Genomic DNA, 20,671 nt, shown 5'->3' on the forward strand with positions numbered 1-20,671 from the left:
ACTCATCGGACAATTTTTCTAACATTATGCACCTTTGTCACCGGCCCTTAGAAGAAGATGATTCGTGAACATTGGTGATAAGCGAGAATATTTTCTATAAATTTGTGAAGTAAAAATAAATTACGTGCTATATAGTCTGCAATGTGTACTTATTGTTAGTATATGTATTTTTTGCATGCGGCAATTAGGGTTAGTAAAACAAGCGCCCTTACATGTTTACCTCTTTCGTCAGCTGGTGATTTAAGAACCATCCCCAACAATATTAATGAGATGTAAGAGAGCCACGACCCCGTTTTTGTAAACTTGAAAACGATTACTGTTAATATCACAGAAACTAGTTTGTAACAGACCTGGATTGTCCTATTTAAAGCAGAATATGTGTGAAGTTTTTGGGACGATGCGGCGCTTAGATCTCCTTCTGGTGCTGGCAATGATAAAGTCAAGTTGTCTCCCTCAATATAATCATCGGAAAAGCTGTTGGTATTCTCGTTCACTTCAGAGATTGTACTGAAATTCAAAGTGCTGTCGATATTTTCCTTCCAGAATGTTCTGCCTGGTTTGGAATTAATTAACATTTCATCTAACGTTTCCTCTACTGTCTTTGCAGTGGGCCTAGCATCGTTATTTGGTTGTAAAAGAGCGTCCATTAGTTGAAATATTCTACGGTCTATTGGTTTCAGTTTCATTGCTTGGTGCTTTTCAATCATACCTTCGGTGTCAAACCTGAAATTTTTGATGCGTACCTTCAAATCAACTATATCCAACTGGGGTTCAAACGGCAATTCACCAAAGACAATAAAATAACAAATCATTCCCAAAGAATACATATCCGAAGCAAAAGTATATTCATTGTATGTGTGACTCGATCTTGAAGGCAACGTAGAAGAAGAAACTGGTCTCCCCTGGATAATAAGTTCTGGTGCTGTAAACTCTAATGTTCCTGTGCAACCAGTACCCAATCTGGACTCTCCTTCCAGCTGGCTTTCCCCCAAGTCACCAATTACAATTGATGGAAAAAACTCACCTGAACTGTGTTTCCTATCGTATACGTCTTCATCTTCATCGTCACTTTTGAATGGGGTCAACAACAAACAGTTGGATGGTTTCAAATCCCTGTGTATTAGGCCAATACTGTGCAGTTCGTGTAAACCTCTCGCAATATCTCTTATAATCGATACGAGTTGCTCTGTAGATAGACCGATTTCTTCTGATTTACCGTGATTTTTCTTACGAGTTCTGAATTTTTTCTTCCTCTGTTCAGGTGATTCCGTATCTGAGAACCTATTAAACACTTTTCTTAGAATGCAATCCTCTAAATTGCCGCCACTGCAATATTGTTGTAAGATGAAAATACAAGGAATTTCTTCTTGTGAATCCGATTGACTTCCATCGATGGATCTGACAAATCCAACCGAAGAATCCATTTCGAGCCACACATGATTATATGTAATCAAATTGGCGCTTTTGTGAGTTAGCGAACTCAATGCTTTCACTTCCCGTATGCATTTGTCAAACCATTCCATATCGTTTCCAATAGGTATTTTTTTTAGTGCAAAAACCCCTAACTCAGTATTGCCAATCGTGTGTACAACTTTGTAAACAGAACCTCTTGCACCATTTCCCAGCAAAGACAATATTTTGAAAAATTTACGAAAGTATCCGGGGATAAACAATTCATCTGGAATGAAGTATTTGTTTTTGCTGAATTGTCTCTCCTTGTTGTTACTATCGTTTTGTAGGGCGTAGTGCCGATGATTTCTCTCCAGTAACTGAAAATATCTTCTTGAAAAGCTTGAATTGGCGAATTCAAATCCAAGCGGTATAGTATTCTCTGGAATACCGAGCCTACTGCTTTCTGATTCCACACCACCAGAGGCTCGACGATGAAGTTGTCTTCTGTTTATAACTTCAGGGTTAATTTCCGTACCACATTGGGGGCATATATAGGAAGCAATAGGGCTTTTATATTGATGAACCCCTGAGGAAAAATCCAGTGCTGATAAAGATGCAGTCTGATCTTCACTTCCTTCTGGGTCATCATTACCGTTGTCCTGCTGGAAGAATGATAAAGTTCCCGAGGTCGGATTGACAACTACTACTGATTTAGAATTAGGGTCATCCAAAATCAAGGAACCTTCTTCATATGGTACCAAACTCATTTTCTAAGTCCTATTTATGCTATTCCTCAAACTATATATCTAATAGTGCCTCTTCGGTTACTTAGTTATCACAGGATCTATATATGCAATATCCTTTCCCCCCTCTTTTCTGAAATGTATACAAAAAATAAAGCTTGAAATACGTTATTACGTGAAAAAAGTGTACCTTAAAAGCTTACTTACAAAAAAGAGTTGCGAAAAATTATAAATAAAAAGTAGTATGAGTAAATATGAAATGTTTCCAAGTATGCATTTATGCGATCCTGAAAGTCGCCCTTTTCTGGCGATGGGCCATGATGATCACATTTATAAATATGGTTTCTTTTCCAATGAGCATTTCACTTTGTGTGAGTTCAATTTTGCCAGATCGTCAAAGCTTTTGGAGCAGTCAGAACACTTGTATTTTTTCTGATGGGTCTTGATATGCTTGCTCAAATTTGACGATTCGTTAAATCTTTTACCACAAATCTTGCATTGTAAAGGTTTTTCACCAGTATGAGTTCTTATATGAATCTTTAAGGAGCTTGAAATTGCAAATTTTTTATTACAAATGTGACATTTGTAAGGTTTTTCGCCAGAATGTGTCCTGGTATGCTGAACTAAAGTTTCTTCGCTTGAAAAACACCTTTTACACGTTTTGCATTTATAAGGTTTGTATTTTGAATGCACTTTTAAATGACGGATTAATTTTTGTCTTTGGGGGAACGTACGATGGCAATCATGCCATAGGCATTGGTATTCTGATTTACCCCGAGTTAAATGGACTGCTTCTAAATGGTCGTTTAACTCTTGAGCATTGGAAAATGACTTATTGCAACCATCCCATTTACAAACCACCTGTTCCAGCTGCTTAAGTGACGGCATATTGGAAACATCATTTGCAGACGCCATATCGAGCGCTTCACCGTCTTTAGAAACTTCGTGTGTTTGCGGGTTTGGACAATGTAGTAAATGATGTTTTTCCTTTGACATACTGCCAGGCAACAATGAGCCCGGGTTGGCAAATTGAATATCAAAATTGATACCATGTTGACAATTGATGTGGTTCACTATGGAACATGTATCGTCTCCAAGGAAATCACAATCCTCCCAATTGCAAGCTAATGGTTCCATAGGGTCTTTGAAATCTTGTGAGACATGATCCTTCAAAAGATGTCTTTGAAGATCAAACAGTGAGTTACAAGATTCAGGGCATTCTTTCCATTTGCATTTCAAGTCATTGTTTTTTTCTTCTCTGAAACACCAGTTGAAATTTATGGTGCTTGTTGTTTGTGCAGGAGGAGAAATGCTAGAGGATAATGAGTCTTCCAAAGAGCTGAAATCAGCAGGGTCTAGATCCTTTGTAGGCCAAGATCTACGATTTTTTTGATTCTGATGAATAGCCTTGGGTAATAAAGGGGGTTCACTTTGATTTCTAAATCTTTCATAGCTATACTCTCTTGAAATTAGCTCATTTAAATCATTGTTAGTCAGGTCAGCTGCTGAGTTCGTTGCGCTAGTTCCTGTATTGTTGACACTACTGTTTCTATTTGGTTTGTGAGAATGTAACTGTATTCTATGATGATGATGCTGATGATCGGTTGTATTCACTCCAGCTGTAGTATTATTGTTTCCATTAGGATTATTTTTAGGGTTGCACCTGTTAATGCTTGATAATAGAAGATTCATTGTTTGATTGCCATTGCCGTGATTGCCATGATCTCCTGTGCTCGAATCATCACCACCGCTATCGGCACCGGTGTAACTATGGTTGTGGTGACTCATGTGTTTTCCAAACGGTACTTCATATAAGGAGGAAATATTGCATAAATCTTCCAAAATCTTCAAATCCATATCAGTATTTAAGATATGTTCGTGGTAAGCATTATTTGTGCCTTGTAAAGTGTTCGTTGGTATTCGTAAGGATGAACATTTTGGTGGCAGTTGAGGTTGCTTGGAATCTAAATGCATATGTTTAAAGCACGGTTGATTATCAGTGTTCTCCTCACAAAACTTGCAGTATTTATGGAAAATGTCATCATTATTCAATGAATGATGATCTTGAACACTGCGACCACTAGTCGCGCTCGTGCTAGCGGTGCATGGGGTATCACAGGTTAAATTGCAATCTATCTCTGATAAGTGAGACATCAGCTGAGAGAAGCTGTCAGGAGCATCATTATTGTGAGTGTGAGCTTCATGACTACTGTCATTGTAGTATTGGTCATGGACGTTAAAATTTGGCATTAAGTGGTCGTTTTTCACATCTGTGAATATTATAACATCGTTACCGTCCTCAGGTTTGGATTTCTTCGCCGATTCATCAGGTTCATCTTGTTTTGCATCAGTTTCACTTTTGGGATGAGTTTCCTCACAACATATTTCCAGAATCTTGGGCGTACAATAACAATCATCGGATCCAGGTTGTGGGTTCGGTTTATTTTTCTTCGAAGAGGGCAGCAGTATCAGATCGTCGTTAAACCAAGAATCCTTCCTACGTGGCAGATCCCTCCTAGGGTTCTGTTGAGGACTTGTAGGATCAGATGCTACCGAATGGAAATTGTTCGCGAAAGAGTGATTATTAGAGTTATACGTCGCAGTATCATTATATTTTGCTAATGAGGAATTATTGTGATAATTCAAAAACTCAAAATGTTGGCAATCGGTGTACTCCTTACATTTCTCATTGGCATGGCAATTACCACTCATATCATGGCTAGTTCCAGATGCATTTTCAGAAGCAGCAGTATCAGCAGCAGCGGCTGCTACTGTTCCGGAGGCACTACTGTTGTTAACAGGGGCGCTGTGGTGAAGGTGACCATGGATGTAGGTCAAGTTGTTGTAGTTATGGATGTGTCCGTGGACAATGCCTTCTTTACTCATCGTTAGAGCATCCGGCTTCGCAGAAGTGGCAGCGGCCGTAGTCGTGGTCATCGAGTCATCGCGCTTGGGAGAGTCCCTGGGAGTCAACGCATCCATTAGTTCCTATCTTTCTTGTATTTAAAAGACCGTAACCCATAGAGAGCAAAACTGTAACATTTCCGTCTCACAACTGGCCTATATCCATTGTGACTGCAGTTGCATCTTATATTGCCAAGCACGTTTCATCATGACCTTTAGGGTAGATGGCTGCTGTCAGCTACTCCGTGCGCAGTGATATGTAGTCATGTTTTAGGCCTTTAAGGAAGGAGAATTATTCCAACAGTTGAATAGGAAGATCCCTAGAGTAAATCGCAGGCAATCCAGGACTAATCAACGGCGATGACAATGGAAAACGGCGGAGATAGCAGCGACAGTTGTAGTCAAGCAGGTAGCAAGTCCGTGTGTGTTTACTGTGGGTCTTCATTTGGAGCTAAGGCGCTATACTCAGAAGGTGCAGAACAATTAGGAGCCCTTTTCTATAAGCTCGGATGGAAATTGGTATACGGTGGGGGAACTACTGGTTTGATGGGCAAGATAGCAAGGTCTACCATGGGTCCTGATTTGAGCGGGCACGTGCACGGTATCATTCCAGACGCACTTGTGTCCAAGGAAAGGACAGACGAGGATAAAGAGGATGTTAACAAGGCATTGTTGGAGTCTGTAGAAAACCATAAGGGCGCCACTCCCATATCTGAAGATTATGGAAACACAACAATTGTACCAGATATGCATACCAGGAAAAGAATGATGGCTAGTTTGAGTGACGCGTTTGTGGCTATGCCCGGTGGGTACGGGACTTTTGAAGAAATCATGGAATGTATCACGTGGTCGCAACTGGGTATCCATAATAAACCAATTATCTTGTTCAACATCGATGGGTTCTACGATAAATTGCTGGAGTTCCTCAAACACTCTATCCAAGAAGGATTCATCAGTGTGAAGAATGGTGAAATTATCCAAGTTGCCTCCACCCCACAGGAAGTGGTTGATAAAATAAAAAAATACGTTGTTCCTGAAGGCCGTTTCAATTTGAATTGGAATGACGAAGGTCACGCTCACGAGAATTGTGGTAGGTAACATAGGCGCAAGCCGTACACTGTGTATTTAGTTTGATGATTTGTGTAGATTATATAGAGAAAAAATCCAAATTTTTCGGAACTTCCTTTCTAAGGCCGACGGCTGGAAAAAATAGTCTTCATGACAAAGACATCGTAGCATTAAAATCCATTGTTCCCAAAAGAAGCTCAATACACTATGTCTTCTGAATCGGGAAAGCCTGTTGCTAAGCCTATTCGGAAGCCTGGCTATACTAATCCGGCTTTTAAAGCCCTTGGTATACCCGCCCTAAGGCTGCCTTCTCGAAACTGGATGATTTTCTGGTCTGTGTTAACGGTATCCATCGGTGGCATAGCTTACGACAAATACAAGCAACGCCAGATCCTGAGCCATGCAACAGACTTGGTGAAGCCCTTGGCGGAGGAGGTCATGGAGGTAGATAAAGTTCCACGGAAGATCACCGTTTTTATTGCACCTCCTCCAAACGATTATCTGGAGAGTTCATTAAAGGTTTGGAGACGCTACGTTAAACCTGTACTGTATTATGCTGGATTAGACTATGAACTGGTTCAAGAGGACAGACAAGGGATCATTAGAACCAATGTAGCGAACAGAATCAGAGAATTGAGAAAGGAGATATTGGCATCGACGGATGAGCAGCCAGTTAAGGAGCCTAATCAAATAAAAACTATAGCAAAACCAAGCAGTTCTTCAACAAGTAAATTTTCATCACTGCTACCGTTTAGTAAAACTATTTCGGAGTCTCCAGCAGAAGATGAATCATTTGATCCAGAAATTGGTGAAAAGTTCAAAAAGAACTTCGATTGGAGGAACGTTATTGGTATCTTCTATACAATGCCAAAACCGACGCATATAATAAGTGAAGACGCCCTGACAAAGGACCCCATACTATCTGGTGGTGTTATTTGTTTAGGTAGAGGTGCTTATAAGGAGTATATTGCTGGTATACATGAAGGTTTACTCGGACCCATTGAGAAGATTGAAGAACCCGAATCTGCTGAGCCTAAGATAACTGGAGTTGATGAAGCGAAAGAAATGGAATCTAAGACAAGCGAATTTAGTGCTACGGAATTGGTAGATGCTGATAAAGAGACTGGTTTGGATGAGAAAACAGTACAAGATGATCTAAAGGTAGATGAAGAAAACACCCCGGAGGATTCGCAAATCTATACGAAGCCTTTTATCACTTCGGACCAATACCCTGAGCTGCAAATTGCTTCGGAATTACAAACTCCAGATGGCGAGTTCATAAGAAACCCCGATACAAATATTCCGCTTCTAATTAATCAACCATTATTGGTCCTTCCAGTACCTAATTTAATAGGCTTTACTACTATTCCGAGAAGAATACATCGTTTTTACCAAAAGCGTTTCTATGTGGAGGACGTCTGTTCAAGTGTAGTTAACTGTGTTAGACAGACCCATATCAGACCGTTTGACATTTCAAAAGATATTGATTTGGCGAAGGATGAAGAAAAAGATTGGCCACATAACTGGGTCAAACAAGGTAAAGAAAAGAACAGTGAATGGACCCACGAATTAGTATGTGATCCTAGAGTCACGAAGCATATGTTTGTTTATGAGAAGCCATCCAAGGAAGAGCCCGAATCAAATATTTAATTGGATATATATCATGCTTTATCATCATTCACGATCGTCTTTATGTCTAACATATACCAAACCCTTTTCGAAGATTTCCCTTTACTAATGTTGAAATAGTTTTGATATATATACATATATATGTATAATCTGTAAATATAATGGAATGTGTACATTGTAACAGGATCTAAGTACAACTATCATCAACATTATGAGTATTTTTTTCAAGTCGCCAATTGATATTGAGATCCTTTTTGACAATGAGGAATCTCGCAAACATGTAGACATTGCAACAAGACCAAGTAATTCCGGTTATAAATCAATGAAAGAAAGCCTGCCCGTCTATGAAGATGGCGAATCCCTCGGTGGAATTGTTACCTTGAGAGTCCGGGATAGTAAAAAGGTAGATCATTTGGGCATAAAAGTGTCCGTTATTGGATCCATCGATATGTTAAAGTCACATGGCAGCGGTAATTCTTCTTCCAAAAAAGTTACGTCTAACACATCATCTTCATCTTCTAATGGCTCAGTAGACGTACGGAAGAATTCTGTTGATCAGTTTTTGTGCCAAAGCTATGACCTTTGTCCTGCAGGTGAATTACAACATTCTCAAAGCTTTCCATTTCTATTCAGAGATTTAAGTAAAAGATACGAATCCTATAAGGGCAAAAATGTGGATGTGGCATACTATGTTAAAGTAACCGTTATGAGGAAGTCCACTGATATCTCGAAAATAAAAAGATTTTGGGTCTATCTTTATAATAGTATAACGACTGCGCCAAATACCCTTTCCGCGAATGAGACACAGGCAAACCCGAATGATAATACCGGTGATGAAAATGCAGCAAATAGTGCGAATGATAATACGCAGAGAAAGAGCACCCAGGGTGGGGCGGCAGACGGCAATCAGGTTTTGCCAGTATCACATTCAAATAATGAACCCAAACCCGTTAGATTAGATATAGGTATAGAAAATTGCCTTCACATTGAGTTTGAATATGCCAAATCCCAATACAGTTTGAAAGAAGTTATTGTAGGACGTATATATTTCCTTTTGACGAGACTAAGAATAAAACATATGGAATTAAGTTTAATTACAAGAGAATCTTCCGGCCTTCAGACTTCTAATGTCATGACAGATTCCACCGCTATCCGATATGAAATAATGGATGGTTCTTCAGTGAAAGGTGAGACCATACCTATAAGATTATTCTTAAGCGGGTATGACTTGACCCCCAATATGAGCTGCAATTACTTTAACGTCAAGAATTATTTGAGTCTAGTTATTATCGATGAAGATGGCAGAAGATATTTTAAGCAATCAGAGATTACATTGTACCGGACCCGATAGGAAAGGTTGGCCAATGAATAAGGAGAATTTATAGTCTTCTATTTCTTCAACATCACGATGTTTAACTTGTTTTGGCATTTATAGTGTTATACATAACAAAAACTAGATTTCAGTTGAAAGTCTTTGCGTATATTACAAAAAACTAGAAACGAAGGAGATAGAATAAGACAGAGTAAGAAGGTCGAGTATTAAATTTCTTTTTCTCTACGAAAAGCCCTGATGGCTTTTGGTTTTCTAGCACTTCACACTGCTTCCGGCGAGCATAACACTGCCGAAGGGCCAGTTTTTCCGTCAAGGTAATGTATGTACATACCTCTTTTTATGTTTAGCATAATAAAAGTAGCTTAGAGTAAAAAAAGCCCGCTTCTGGACTTATGAGAAGAGAAAAGAAACGAAAGTATATACTTATTTACACGACACACCACTGTATGGAGATAAGTTGGGTTCAGCTGCTAATCCAATTTATTCTACCCATTACTTGCTGCTATTGCCCACCAGCGAACATTTGATAATATGTCCTCACCGTTTACTTTTCAGTAGTGCCACCAGGGTTGTTGAGCTTGACAAAAATGTTCGCACCGGTTGATTATTACTTGCACCACAAGCCTACATGGCTCCACGTCACATGAAACTACAGCGTGGGGCCTGGTTGAGCTAGGATATGCGACGAAGACGCTTCTGCTTAGTAACCACACCACATTTTCAGGGGGTCGATCTGCTTCCTTTACTGTCACGAGCGGCCCATAATCGCGCTCTTTTTAAAAGGCGCGAGACAGCAAACAGGAAGCTCGGGTTTCAACCTTCGGAGTAGTAGCAGATCTGGAGACTGGATCTTTACAATACAGCAAGGCAAGCCACCATCTGCTTCTTAGGTGCATGCGACGGTATCCACGTGCAGGACATCATAGTCTGAAAGGGGGGGAGCACATTCATTCTTTGTACCTGTAAGACCTTTAGTGATAATAACGAGAACTGGAGTCTTTAAAACATATAAATAGACAATGTATTTTCACATAAATCACGCTGGGTTGCAGTTCTACTCTTTCTCTTTTTGTGTAAAACAGGAACCCATCAAGAACTTGGTTTGATATTTCACCAACACACAAAAAAACAGTACTTCACTAAATTTACACACAACAGAATGATCAGAATTGCTATCAACGGTTTCGGTAGAATTGGTAGATTAGTCTTGAGATTGGCTTTGCAAAGAAAGGACATTGAGGTTGTTGCTGTCAACGATCCATTTATCTCTAACGACTATGCTGCTTACATGGTTAAATACGATTCTACTCATGGTAGATACAAGGGTACTGTTTCCCATGATGACAAGCACATTATCATTGATGGTATCAAGATCTCTACCTACCAAGAAAGAGACCCAGCTAACTTACCATGGGGTTCTCTAAAGATTGATGTCGCTGTTGACTCTACCGGTGTCTTCAAGGAATTGGACACCGCTCAAAAGCACATTGACGCTGGTGCCAAGAAGGTTGTTATTACTGCACCATCTTCTTCTGCTCCAATGTTTGTTGTTGGTGTTAACCACACTAAATACACTCCAGACAAGAAGATTGTTTCCAACGCTTCTTGTACCACCAACTGTTTGGCTCCATTGGCCAAGGTCATCAACGATGCTTTCGGTATTGAAGAAGGTTTGATGACCACTGTCCACTCCATGACCGCCACCCAAAAGACTGTTGATGGTCCATCCCACAAGGACTGGAGAGGTGGTAGAACTGCTTCCGGTAACATCATTCCATCCTCCACTGGTGCTGCCAAGGCTGTCGGTAAGGTCTTGCCAGAATTGCAAGGTAAGTTGACCGGTATGGCTTTCAGAGTTCCAACCGTCGATGTTTCCGTCGTCGACTTGACTGTCAAGTTACAAAAGGAAGCTACTTACGACCAAATCAAGAAGGCTGTTAAGGCTGCCTCTGAAGGTCCAATGAAGGGTGTTTTGGGTTATACCGAAGATGCTGTTGTCTCATCTGACTTCTTGGGTGACACTCACGCTTCCATCTTCGATGCTTCCGCTGGTATCCAATTGTCTCCAAAGTTCGTCAAGTTGGTTTCCTGGTACGATAACGAATACGGTTACTCCGCCAGAGTTGTTGACTTGGTTGAATATGTTGCCAAGGCTTAAGTAAAGCAATCTTGATGAAGATAATGATTTTTTTAAATACAAGTAAATACTACTGTTTTTTTCTGCTAAATTTTGTAAAGACATAGATAAGTACGTACTACTTTTTAAGCCAGACAAGACTACGCATTAAATTTCCCTTTTTCACTTCTCACTTTTATTGTTAGCTACCATTATTTTAAATGTTAAAGGTAGGGACGTCGGCGGTTAAAATGTATTACCCTGAATATGGAAGGTTGAGGTTTGTAAATGGTTTAAAGATTTTTCCTTTTTTGGAAATAAGTAAACAATGTACTGCTGCCTTTGAAAAACACACATACCCACAATATGTGACTATTGGCGAAGAACGCATTATCCTTTGAAGATATGGATATTGGGATTAAGGCCGTTGGTCTCCATTCCTGGTTGACTTTTGATCTAGGGTTTAATCATCTTGTTACGTATCAGATCACGAAAGCATTTCCAAAATAATTGCATTTGCCCTTGAGCAGTATATATTCTAAGAACAAAATCACACTCTCATATGTGCCAAAACTCTGTTAGGAGGGGCAGTAAGACTGGATTTTTGGGTATTAAGTTCGGAAGTGCTCTTCTCTCAATAGCAACAGGTGCTATTGCTATCGCATTGTTGTGCAAGTTCCACGACCCCGAAGCTGTACTGATAGTTATTGTGTGCTCGACATTACTATATGGAATACCGTCACTGATATCATTTATCACAGAGACTGTTTTTGCACCCAGTAAATTTCGCATTGGGTACTTTTACAACGTTCTTAACTTTGCATTACCACTAATCACCTTGGGCTGCACAGTGGACTATTTTCATAATACTTTGAGGAAGCCAATATCAGTACAAAACGAGTCTCATCGAGTCTATATATTAACCTTGGATTCGTTGTTAATTTTCACGCTCTTCGTTAATGGCATACAATTAGGCTTCTTTCTGAAGGATAGCAATGCAAACAATTTTGGTAGCTCATCTAGCAATATAAGTACGGATCAGTATGACAAAGAAGAAAATTCGGTGGAAAATGGAAGGTTTGTACCACTTAAGAATTCTTCACAGACCTTAACACCAGATTTGGAATTATTACATGGTGGTCCTAATAGTATGAATGGAGTAGCGTGGCTGATTAATGAGCTCTCTACTAGTTCAAATACGAACGCAAACAAACCCACAGCATCAGACGAAAATTCAAACTCTTCAGTTATTCGACACAAATTAGGCCCAATTACAGCCGGCAAGTATCCTAAAAAGCCATCTCATTCACATTTTTCTAAACTAAAAAAATATAATAGTTTCTTTTTGGGCCCTATAGAAAACAGGTACAAAAGAAATGCAAAACAGGCTGCTAAGGCTCCAAAAGAAAAAAAAAGCAACCACAGAAGTAGCCAGTATGTGTCCAGATTATCAACCATATCTGACATCTCGAAAAGCTTCCTGAATTTCCTAGCGTTGAACGAGAAAAACGGAAATTCCACTTCTACTGCGAGAACACCTAGTGATGGAAGGGTTTCAATAATCATTAACGAAGGAAATAATGCTTCAAAATACAAAAATCCTCACGATTCACACACTATTGAATCCCCGAACCTGGAGTTAGAAAGAGAAGCTATTGGGAGAATTAATAGTGCTTTACTTCCTGCATGTTTAAGAGTAACAGATAAGATTATCTCCCGCCAACAAAGTACTCAAAATGAAGAATCATACCAAGCAACACCATTGATACCCCAGATGGAAGGTGGAGATGATTTCTATGTGAATGATATCTTAATGGCTGATGAACTACAAGATATTCCACAAGTCCCAAGGATAGCATCAGATACGGAAAATGATTTTGAACAAGAATATACTGAACACGTGGATTTACCAGCTCGTGTCACTTTAGAGATGTGGGAAAAGGATCAGGAAAATATACTTCGAAATGTTACAACAAACCTGAATAAAAGTAAATTACTTCCCCCATTCAGATTTACCTCCGAAAGTGATATGAATCCGAGTACATCCACCGAATTGGAAGTGGAATTGCATACACAAAACAACTTTAGTTTCCCCTTCAAAAGTGAAGGATTACATATTGCTGCATCAGATCAAATCAACCAACAAGAATTTAAAACTTCAGATACCATTAGTGAGCTAGATGAATATTTACATGATGCAAGCATTCAAGAAGAGGATGCCAGTCATCTAATCGAGAACAGTTTAAACCAAAATAATCTCTCCTCAACTACTATTGACAACTGTCAGAAGGATATGGCTAGGTTTAGTACAAGACATTCACCAACCAAATCGATAATTTCCATGATCAGTGGGTCAGGAAGCGTCAAGCACCAACATTCACATAGCACCCTAAGCAACTTCTTCACTGGTCATTCAAGAAACAATTCTCAAATAAATCAACTATTACAAGGTTCTTCTAATATGCCGTCCAATACCTCACCGCATTCCTCTCCAACCAAATCGTTGAGAATGAGATTTGGAAAGAAGCTTTCATTATCGAATATATCTGATACAATGTCGCCATATGAGGGTAATATAACAGATCCAATAAACTACTCGTTTGGCCACGGTCACAACAAAAATCAGAGCATCGATTTTAGCTACGTACGCACCTTACAAAGCAGCCATTCACCTACAAAATCAACTTCAGGAAATTCACGTCGAGATTCTTTAAACAATGATAGATCTCATAGTGTTGTTAATGAAAGAGCGCTTAGAACTGCAAGTACATTATTCTACCTTCAACATAATAACGCCACATGTACATTGAATGGGGAAGAGCCAGTGCTGGAGGCACCACAATCTATACGGTCATTATCAAGTGGTTCTGAGCAAGAATCGGCGGGATCTAGAACCGGTTATCCAGAAGTAGTTTTCAGCGAGTATGATAGAGAAAAATGGAATGTTTTGAGAAATCTAAAACAAATAGCGTCCGAAACAACTATAGGGAGCGGACCTGTTGAGTGAACTGGGCTGCTGGTAGTAAATAAACCGACTTTTTCATATATAACAAAGATACCCATGGGAGCTGTCAAGTAGAAAGTAAGTAATCAACTTTGCCAAGAGCAAGTATCTGATCCCGTAAAACATGATTTATTTATCTATTTTTTTTTTTTTCACTTTTTTGCGATGAGATGCATATAATGAAAGAAAAGAATAGCAGTATAATGCGTGAAGTAATACCTATGTAGTGACTCATCTTGAGTGACGTATCCTTTCCTTTCTGTATTTTGAACATTTGCAAGACATATAGATTATATACGAAGGATGGATTCTACTGATCTGTTCGATGTTTTCGAGGAAGCACCTGCTGAACTTCCCATGGACAGTAATGGAGAAAAAAATGCCAATACAAGTGTAGAAGATAGTCAAGATCATCCCGGGGATAAGAAGCATGGCCTTGAAGAAAATGAAGAAGAAGATGATGATGGAGAAAACAATGGTGAAAACAAAAAAATCAAATCCAATAAGAGTAAAAGGGAAGATAAAAACAAGAAAGTTGTTGTGCCAGTTTTGGCAGATTCGTTCGAACAAGAAGCCTCTAGAGAAGTGGATGCGTCGAAGGGACTAACAAATTCAGAAACTTTACAAGTCGAGCAAGATGGTAAAGTCAGATTATCGCATCAAGTCCGCCACCAGGTGGCACTACCACCGAACTATGATTACACGCCTATCGCTGAACATAAGAGGGTAAATGAGGCTCGTACTTACCCATTTACGTTAGACCCTTTCCAAGACACTGCGATCTCATGTATAGATAGAGGTGAATCTGTGCTGGTCTCTGCGCACACATCGGCTGGTAAAACAGTTGTCGCTGAATATGCCATTGCACAATCTTTAAAAAATAAACAAAGAGTGATTTATACCTCTCCAATTAAGGCTCTATCAAATCAAAAATATAGAGAACTGTTGGCAGAATTTGGAGATGTCGGTTTGATGACTGGTGATATTACAATCAATCCGGATGCGGGCTGTTTGGTCATGACAACTGAAATTTTGAGAAGTATGCTATATAGGGGTAGTGAAGTCATGAGAGAAGTTGCTTGGGTTATTTTTGATGAAGTTCATTACATGAGAGACAAAGAAAGAGGTGTTGTATGGGAAGAAACAATCATTTTACTGCCAGATAAGGTCCGTTATGTGTTTTTATCAGCCACTATTCCAAATGCAATGGAATTCGCTGAATGGATATGTAAGATCCATTCTCAGCCATGTCATATTGTCTACACAAATTTCCGTCCAACTCCTTTACAGCATTATCTGTTTCCAGCTCATGGAGATGGTATTTATTTGGTGGTTGACGAAAAGAGTACTTTTAGAGAGGAAAATTTCCAAAAGGCAATGGCATCCATAAGTAACCAAATAGGTGATGATCCAAATTCCACCGACTCAAGAGGTAAAAAAGGTCAAACCTACAAAGGTGGATCCGCTAAGGGTGACGCCAAGGGTGACATTTATAAGATTGTGAAAATGATTTGGAAGAAAAAGTACAATCCAGTGATTGTATTTTCGTTCAGTAAGCGTGATTGTGAAGAATTAGCGTTGAAAATGTCCAAACTAGATTTCAATTCAGATGATGAAAAGGATGCTTTGACGAAGATTTTTAATAACGCCATTGCACTATTACCAGAGACAGACAGAGAGTTGCCTCAAATCAAACACATTTTGCCATTATTAAGAAGAGGTATTGGTATTCATCATTCCGGTTTACTGCCCATATTGAAGGAAGTCATTGAAATTTTGTTCCAAGAAGGGTTTTTGAAAGTATTGTTTGCAACAGAAACATTTTCCATAGGATTAAACATGCCTGCTAAAACTGTCGTTTTTACGTCTGTCAGAAAGTGGGATGGCCAACAGTTCCGCTGGGTTTCAGGTGGTGAATATATTCAAATGTCTGGTCGTGCTGGTCGTCGTGGTTTAGATGATCGTGGTATCGTTATTATGATGATTGATGAGAAAATGGAACCTCAAGTGGCCAAAGGTATGGTTAAGGGGCAAGCAGATAGATTAGACTCAGCTTTTCACTTAGGATATAACATGATATTGAATTTGATGAGAGTGGAAGGTATCTCTCCTGAATTCATGTTGGAGCATTCTTTCTTTCAGTTTCAAAATGTTATTTCAGTACCAGTCATGGAAAAGAATCTTGCTGAACTGAAAAAGGAGTCTGACGGTATTGAAGTTGAAGATGAAGAAAATGTTAGAGAATACTATGAGATTGAGCAAGCTGTCAAGAGTTACCACGAAGATGTTCGTCAAGTTATCACCCATCCAGCAAACGCTTTAAGCTTTCTACAACCAGGTAGACTGGTTGAAATCTCTGTAAACGGCAAGGATAACTATGGTTGGGGTGCAGTTGTTGATTTCGCCAAAAGAATTAACAAACGTAACCCAAGTGCTGTTTATACAGACCATGAATCCTACATCGTTAATGTGGTCGTTAACACCATGTATATAGACTCTCCAGTCAACTTGTTGAAACCTTTCAACCCTACGTTCCCAGAAGGGATTCGCCCAGCTGAAGAAGGTGAAAAAAGCATATGTGCTGTTATTCCCATAACGTTGGATTCAATCAAGTCGATCGGTAATTTGAGACTATATATGCCTAAGGATATTAGAGCCAGCGGCCAAAAAGAAACTGTTGGGAAGTCTTTAAAGGAAGTTAATCGAAGGTTCCCGGATGGTATTCCTGTACTTGATCCTATTAAAAATATGAAGATCGAAGACGAGGACTTTTTAAAGTTAATGAAGAAGATCGATGTTTTGAATACAAAATTATCTTCCAATCCATTAACCAATTCCATGAGACTAGATGAACTATATGGTAAATACAGTAGGAAGCACGATTTGCAAGAAGATATGAAACAATTGAGACGTAAAATTTCAGAATCGCAAGCCGTCATCCAACTGGACGACCTTCGTCGCCGTAAGAGAGTTTTGCGTCGTTTAGGATTCTGTACTCCTAATGATATCATTGAACTTAAAGGTAGAGTTGCATGTGAAATCTCTAGTGGTGATGAGCTGTTACTAACAGAATTGATTTTCAATGGTAACTTCAACGAATTGAAACCGGAACAAGCAGCAGCATTATTGTCATGCTTTGCATTCCAAGAACGTTGTAAAGAAGCGCCTAGATTGAAACCAGAACTTGCTGAACCCTTGAAAGCTATGAGAGAAATTGCAGCCAAGATTGCCAAGATCATGAAGGATTCTAAAATTGAAGTTGTAGAGAAGGACTACGTTGAAAGTTTCAGACATGAACTAATGGAAGTGGTATATGAATGGTGTAGAGGAGCTACATTTACACAAATCTGTAAAATGACCGATGTTTACGAAGGCTCGTTGATCAGGATGTTCAAGAGATTAGAAGAATTGGTAAAGGAGCTGGTAGATGTCGCCAATACCATTGGTAACTCATCACTCAAGGAAAAGATGGAATCCGTCTTGAAATTAATTCATAGAGACATCGTTTCTGCTGGCTCTTTGTATTTATAGTTGTCACGCACAATTATGTATTTTATTTTGTTTTTATTGGTATATTTTATAATTGAATAGATTTTTCCTACATTTGCTAAAATCATACTTACTTTTGCTTGTAGATTAGCTGCGTTATTGATATATAACTATTCGTACACCCATACATTCGATGGAGTGCAATGTTGCTAGAGATAATAAGAAGATATTTAAACTCTTTACCAATATCCGTCAAAATACCACCAAAACCAGTCAACCTGTATCTTATTGCATCTTAATGAAAGTTTATTTACCGGAATCCAGACTGCCATCTTTATATAGGGATTTTAGGCCATTGAAAGATTTAAATCCCGATGGCTACGAAGCAAACATCAGTACATGGAGGGATTTCTTACTGCAACGATATATCAACAATTCTAACAAAATCACATTTACTATAGGGACAAAAATTTTACAAGAGTTAACTCATGAGGTTTACGGCGTGCCGAGAAGCATTGATATAGCAATTAACGTTCTTGTAAACGAAGGAAATTTAATACCTATGGAGCTATTCAATCTCGGTGGAATGTACAATAATAACAGCAAAAGTGGATTTTGGAAGTGGATCAGAAGTTGGAAGGGGTCCACAAATATGTATAGCAGCCGGAAGGATGAAACGAGTTTTTACTTGAAGGAAGATAAATTTATTATCAAAGCGAATTTGGAAAAAGAATATCAAAGGTTTCATGAATCACTCAAAAGAAGCATTTTTACAGAAGCCTCATCTATTACAGATTTAGTATTCACAAAGAACGAATTCATAACAGCGGGAAATTTAAAATCATTCTTCTCAACTTATGATGAAGAAACGAAAAGCGTATTCCTGTACTTTATAGAAAATTATAAGCATATCATAGTTTCAAAGGACAATGTTATCAAAGTCATCGCATCTGAAGTAGAAGATGTTATTAGCAAGTTCTCCAAAGACATCACAGAAAACGATCTTCGGATTGCTAGTGTTAAAGTGGGTATTTTAAACATCAACAAACAGATTGCAAGATTAAAAAAAGAAATTGATGAGTCTAATATTCAACTAAGAGACCCAGAGTTTAATGAGTTGCCTAGGAGAATAAGGATTGAATATAAACAGGCGAGGTTATTATCTGAGAAACATCTTTCTAAACTACTGAAGTTTCAAAATAATCTTGCTCAAGTAAGAACTCAAATAGAAACCAGTGCTACTAATGCAGTTTTGGTTCAAACCTTGAGCGAATCTAACGAAGTGATCAAGTCAATCAATGGGTATATTGGTTCCACTGAAAAAGTGGAAGATTTATTAGATGAGATCAGAGAGGGTCATGACCGCACCGAAGAGGTCAATAATTTATTAACAAGTTATAATAATAGTAAAGATGAAGAAGTGGAAGAAGAGATTGAAAGAGAACTAGAAAGATTAGAACTTGACGAGAAGAATAAGGATAGGGAAGCAAATAAGATTCAAGGTTCCAACGAGCCAGAAGAAAACAGCAGCGAAGATTTGTTGAAGAGACTAGATAATTTGAAGATAAATACAAATGAAGAACCTATGCAAGACAATGCAGACCAAAATGATGGAATGAGAGAAGTTATGATGGAAGAACAACCGCGTTGACGAACTGAGTGACTAAATAAATAAATAGATATACATATAAATGAAAAATAAATATGAGTATTTTAATGAAGACGGAAGAAAATATGTGTGAAGTAACCAAATAGGAAACAAATAAAAGCACATTTAATTGTTGCCGCTATTATTACTATTATTAGAGTAACCTAAAGTACGAACTTTGGTATTAGATGCAGAATTGTTGGAAGATAAGTTTAATTCAGATACGTTTTGTCGTAATTGAGAAGCGCCATTAGAAGGATACATCCTTGGGGTAGTATATGCTGAAGGTGCCATTGAGTCACCACCTCCTCCCCCATCCGAAACCATGTCTAAGCTAGATAGTTTCTGTAAGGTATAGTTTGTGCTGTGTGACACGTTTGTACCCAATCTCTGGTAACCAAGATGAGCGGAAGAGGCATCCGCTTCCGGTTCTTTTGCCCAAAAAGATGTCAAACCTGAGTAAACCTTATGCAGAAGGGAAGACTGCTCCATGTAGTCAAATTTTTTGTTATTGACTTCCAGCGGCTCCAAGATAAGTGTTGATCTGGGCAACAAATCCAGCTCTTGCAAACTTTTCAGTTCGTCATTTTGCGTAAGAGTCACTCTTGGTACATTTCTGTGGAAGAGGTAAGGGGTTCCATCGTCGTAGCAATTATAGTCTAACCACATTCTTACTTTGTGTAGTTTCGTCTGGGAAGGAAACGTATTCGAGATTGTGTAACCATTAGGCAGTTTCAATTGTAGAGTACAATAATTCTGCGCGAGAAACCCCTTTTGGCTCTTGTAGCTAACATTATCAGTGACTGTCAATTGTTTCCATTTCTGTACTTTTCTTTTAGTGTCGTTAGTATTTTGAAACACGTACTTCCTCTCTAACTTGTCATTCTGAATCATTCTTTTCACCCTTTGATACTCTTCATCGCTCTTGGAAAATAACTTTCTTTTTGTTGTTTGACCCTTAAAGACTGACTGTAGCCCATTAATAAAAGTTTCCCAAGGATCCTGCTCGCGAGAAAGGCTATTACCTTGAATGGAACATTCGAGCAGACCGTTCTGCAGTATATTAATACTTGGTGCAGATGAGGAGGGAAAAATGCTCTTGAAAAGTAAGCACTCTTTGGTACCATTTACCAACTTTACCCAAAGTATGTTTTCCCGCTCCTCGTCGCTGAGATTTGCTGGTTTGAACCACTTCTGGAGCCAAGAATTCTCCTCAGCCGCTGAACTAATGTAAACGACGATCACTTGCTCACTAGTATTAGAACAATCATGGGCTACTCGCTCATGAAAGAGGCTTTCTATACTTGACATCTCGTAAATTTCTGTCACCTTTATTGTCATAAAA

The 20,671-nt window shown here is 38.9% G+C and overlaps 10 protein-coding genes across 10 annotated transcripts; 7 read left to right on the forward strand and 3 right to left on the reverse strand.

The window, feature by feature from the left end:
* Positions 1–155: 155 nt before the first annotated feature.
* Positions 156–2,159, reverse strand: IKS1 (protein kinase IKS1; the record flags this gene model as incomplete). The annotated part of the gene is made up of 1 exon (XM_033911334.1): positions 156–2,159. One exon carries the CDS (start codon positions 2,157–2,159, stop codon positions 156–158), a length of 2,004 nt encoding a protein of 667 aa, XP_033767225.1.
* Positions 2,160–2,465: 306 nt separating this feature from the next.
* ZAP1 (Zap1p) lies at positions 2,466–5,117 on the reverse strand (the record flags this gene model as incomplete). The annotated part of the gene is made up of 1 exon (XM_033911335.1): positions 2,466–5,117. The coding sequence occupies one exon, from the start codon at positions 5,115–5,117 to the stop codon at positions 2,466–2,468; it is 2,652 nt and encodes an 883-aa protein (XP_033767226.1).
* Positions 5,118–5,399: 282 nt separating this feature from the next.
* On the forward strand, positions 5,400–6,137 carry LOG1 (Log1p; the record flags this gene model as incomplete). The annotated part of the gene is made up of 1 exon (XM_033911336.1): positions 5,400–6,137. One exon carries the CDS (start codon positions 5,400–5,402, stop codon positions 6,135–6,137), a length of 738 nt encoding a protein of 245 aa, XP_033767227.1.
* Positions 6,138–6,314: 177 nt separating this feature from the next.
* TIM54 (Tim22-complex subunit TIM54) lies at positions 6,315–7,757 on the forward strand (the record flags this gene model as incomplete). The annotated part of the gene is made up of 1 exon (XM_033911337.1): positions 6,315–7,757. The coding sequence occupies one exon, from the start codon at positions 6,315–6,317 to the stop codon at positions 7,755–7,757; it is 1,443 nt and encodes a 480-aa protein (XP_033767228.1).
* Positions 7,758–7,947: 190 nt separating this feature from the next.
* PEP8 (retromer subunit PEP8) lies at positions 7,948–9,087 on the forward strand (the record flags this gene model as incomplete). The annotated part of the gene is made up of 1 exon (XM_033911338.1): positions 7,948–9,087. The coding sequence occupies one exon, from the start codon at positions 7,948–7,950 to the stop codon at positions 9,085–9,087; it is 1,140 nt and encodes a 379-aa protein (XP_033767229.1).
* A 1,141-nt stretch (positions 9,088–10,228) lies between these two features.
* Positions 10,229–11,227, forward strand: TDH1 (glyceraldehyde-3-phosphate dehydrogenase (phosphorylating) TDH1; the record flags this gene model as incomplete). The annotated part of the gene is made up of 1 exon (XM_033911339.1): positions 10,229–11,227. The coding sequence occupies one exon, from the start codon at positions 10,229–10,231 to the stop codon at positions 11,225–11,227; it is 999 nt and encodes a 332-aa protein (XP_033767230.1).
* A 520-nt stretch (positions 11,228–11,747) lies between these two features.
* IRC8 (Irc8p) lies at positions 11,748–14,192 on the forward strand (the record flags this gene model as incomplete). The annotated part of the gene is made up of 1 exon (XM_033911340.1): positions 11,748–14,192. One exon carries the CDS (start codon positions 11,748–11,750, stop codon positions 14,190–14,192), a length of 2,445 nt encoding a protein of 814 aa, XP_033767231.1.
* A 300-nt stretch (positions 14,193–14,492) lies between these two features.
* On the forward strand, positions 14,493–17,720 carry MTR4 (ATP-dependent RNA helicase MTR4; the record flags this gene model as incomplete). Its single annotated transcript, XM_033911341.1, has 1 exon — positions 14,493–17,720. The coding sequence occupies one exon, from the start codon at positions 14,493–14,495 to the stop codon at positions 17,718–17,720; it is 3,228 nt and encodes a 1,075-aa protein (XP_033767232.1).
* A 151-nt stretch (positions 17,721–17,871) lies between these two features.
* CHM7 (phosphatidic acid-binding protein CHM7) lies at positions 17,872–19,329 on the forward strand (the record flags this gene model as incomplete). The annotated part of the gene is made up of 1 exon (XM_033911342.1): positions 17,872–19,329. One exon carries the CDS (start codon positions 17,872–17,874, stop codon positions 19,327–19,329), a length of 1,458 nt encoding a protein of 485 aa, XP_033767233.1.
* Positions 19,330–19,452: 123 nt separating this feature from the next.
* On the reverse strand, positions 19,453–20,667 carry UBX6 (Ubx6p; the record flags this gene model as incomplete). The annotated part of the gene is made up of 1 exon (XM_033911343.1): positions 19,453–20,667. One exon carries the CDS (start codon positions 20,665–20,667, stop codon positions 19,453–19,455), a length of 1,215 nt encoding a protein of 404 aa, XP_033767234.1.
* Positions 20,668–20,671: the final 4 nt, after the last annotated feature.

This window comes from Saccharomyces paradoxus, chromosome X (genome assembly GCF_002079055.1).
Source record: "Saccharomyces paradoxus chromosome X, complete sequence".
Taxonomy (NCBI): Eukaryota; Fungi; Ascomycota; class Saccharomycetes; order Saccharomycetales; family Saccharomycetaceae; genus Saccharomyces; species Saccharomyces paradoxus.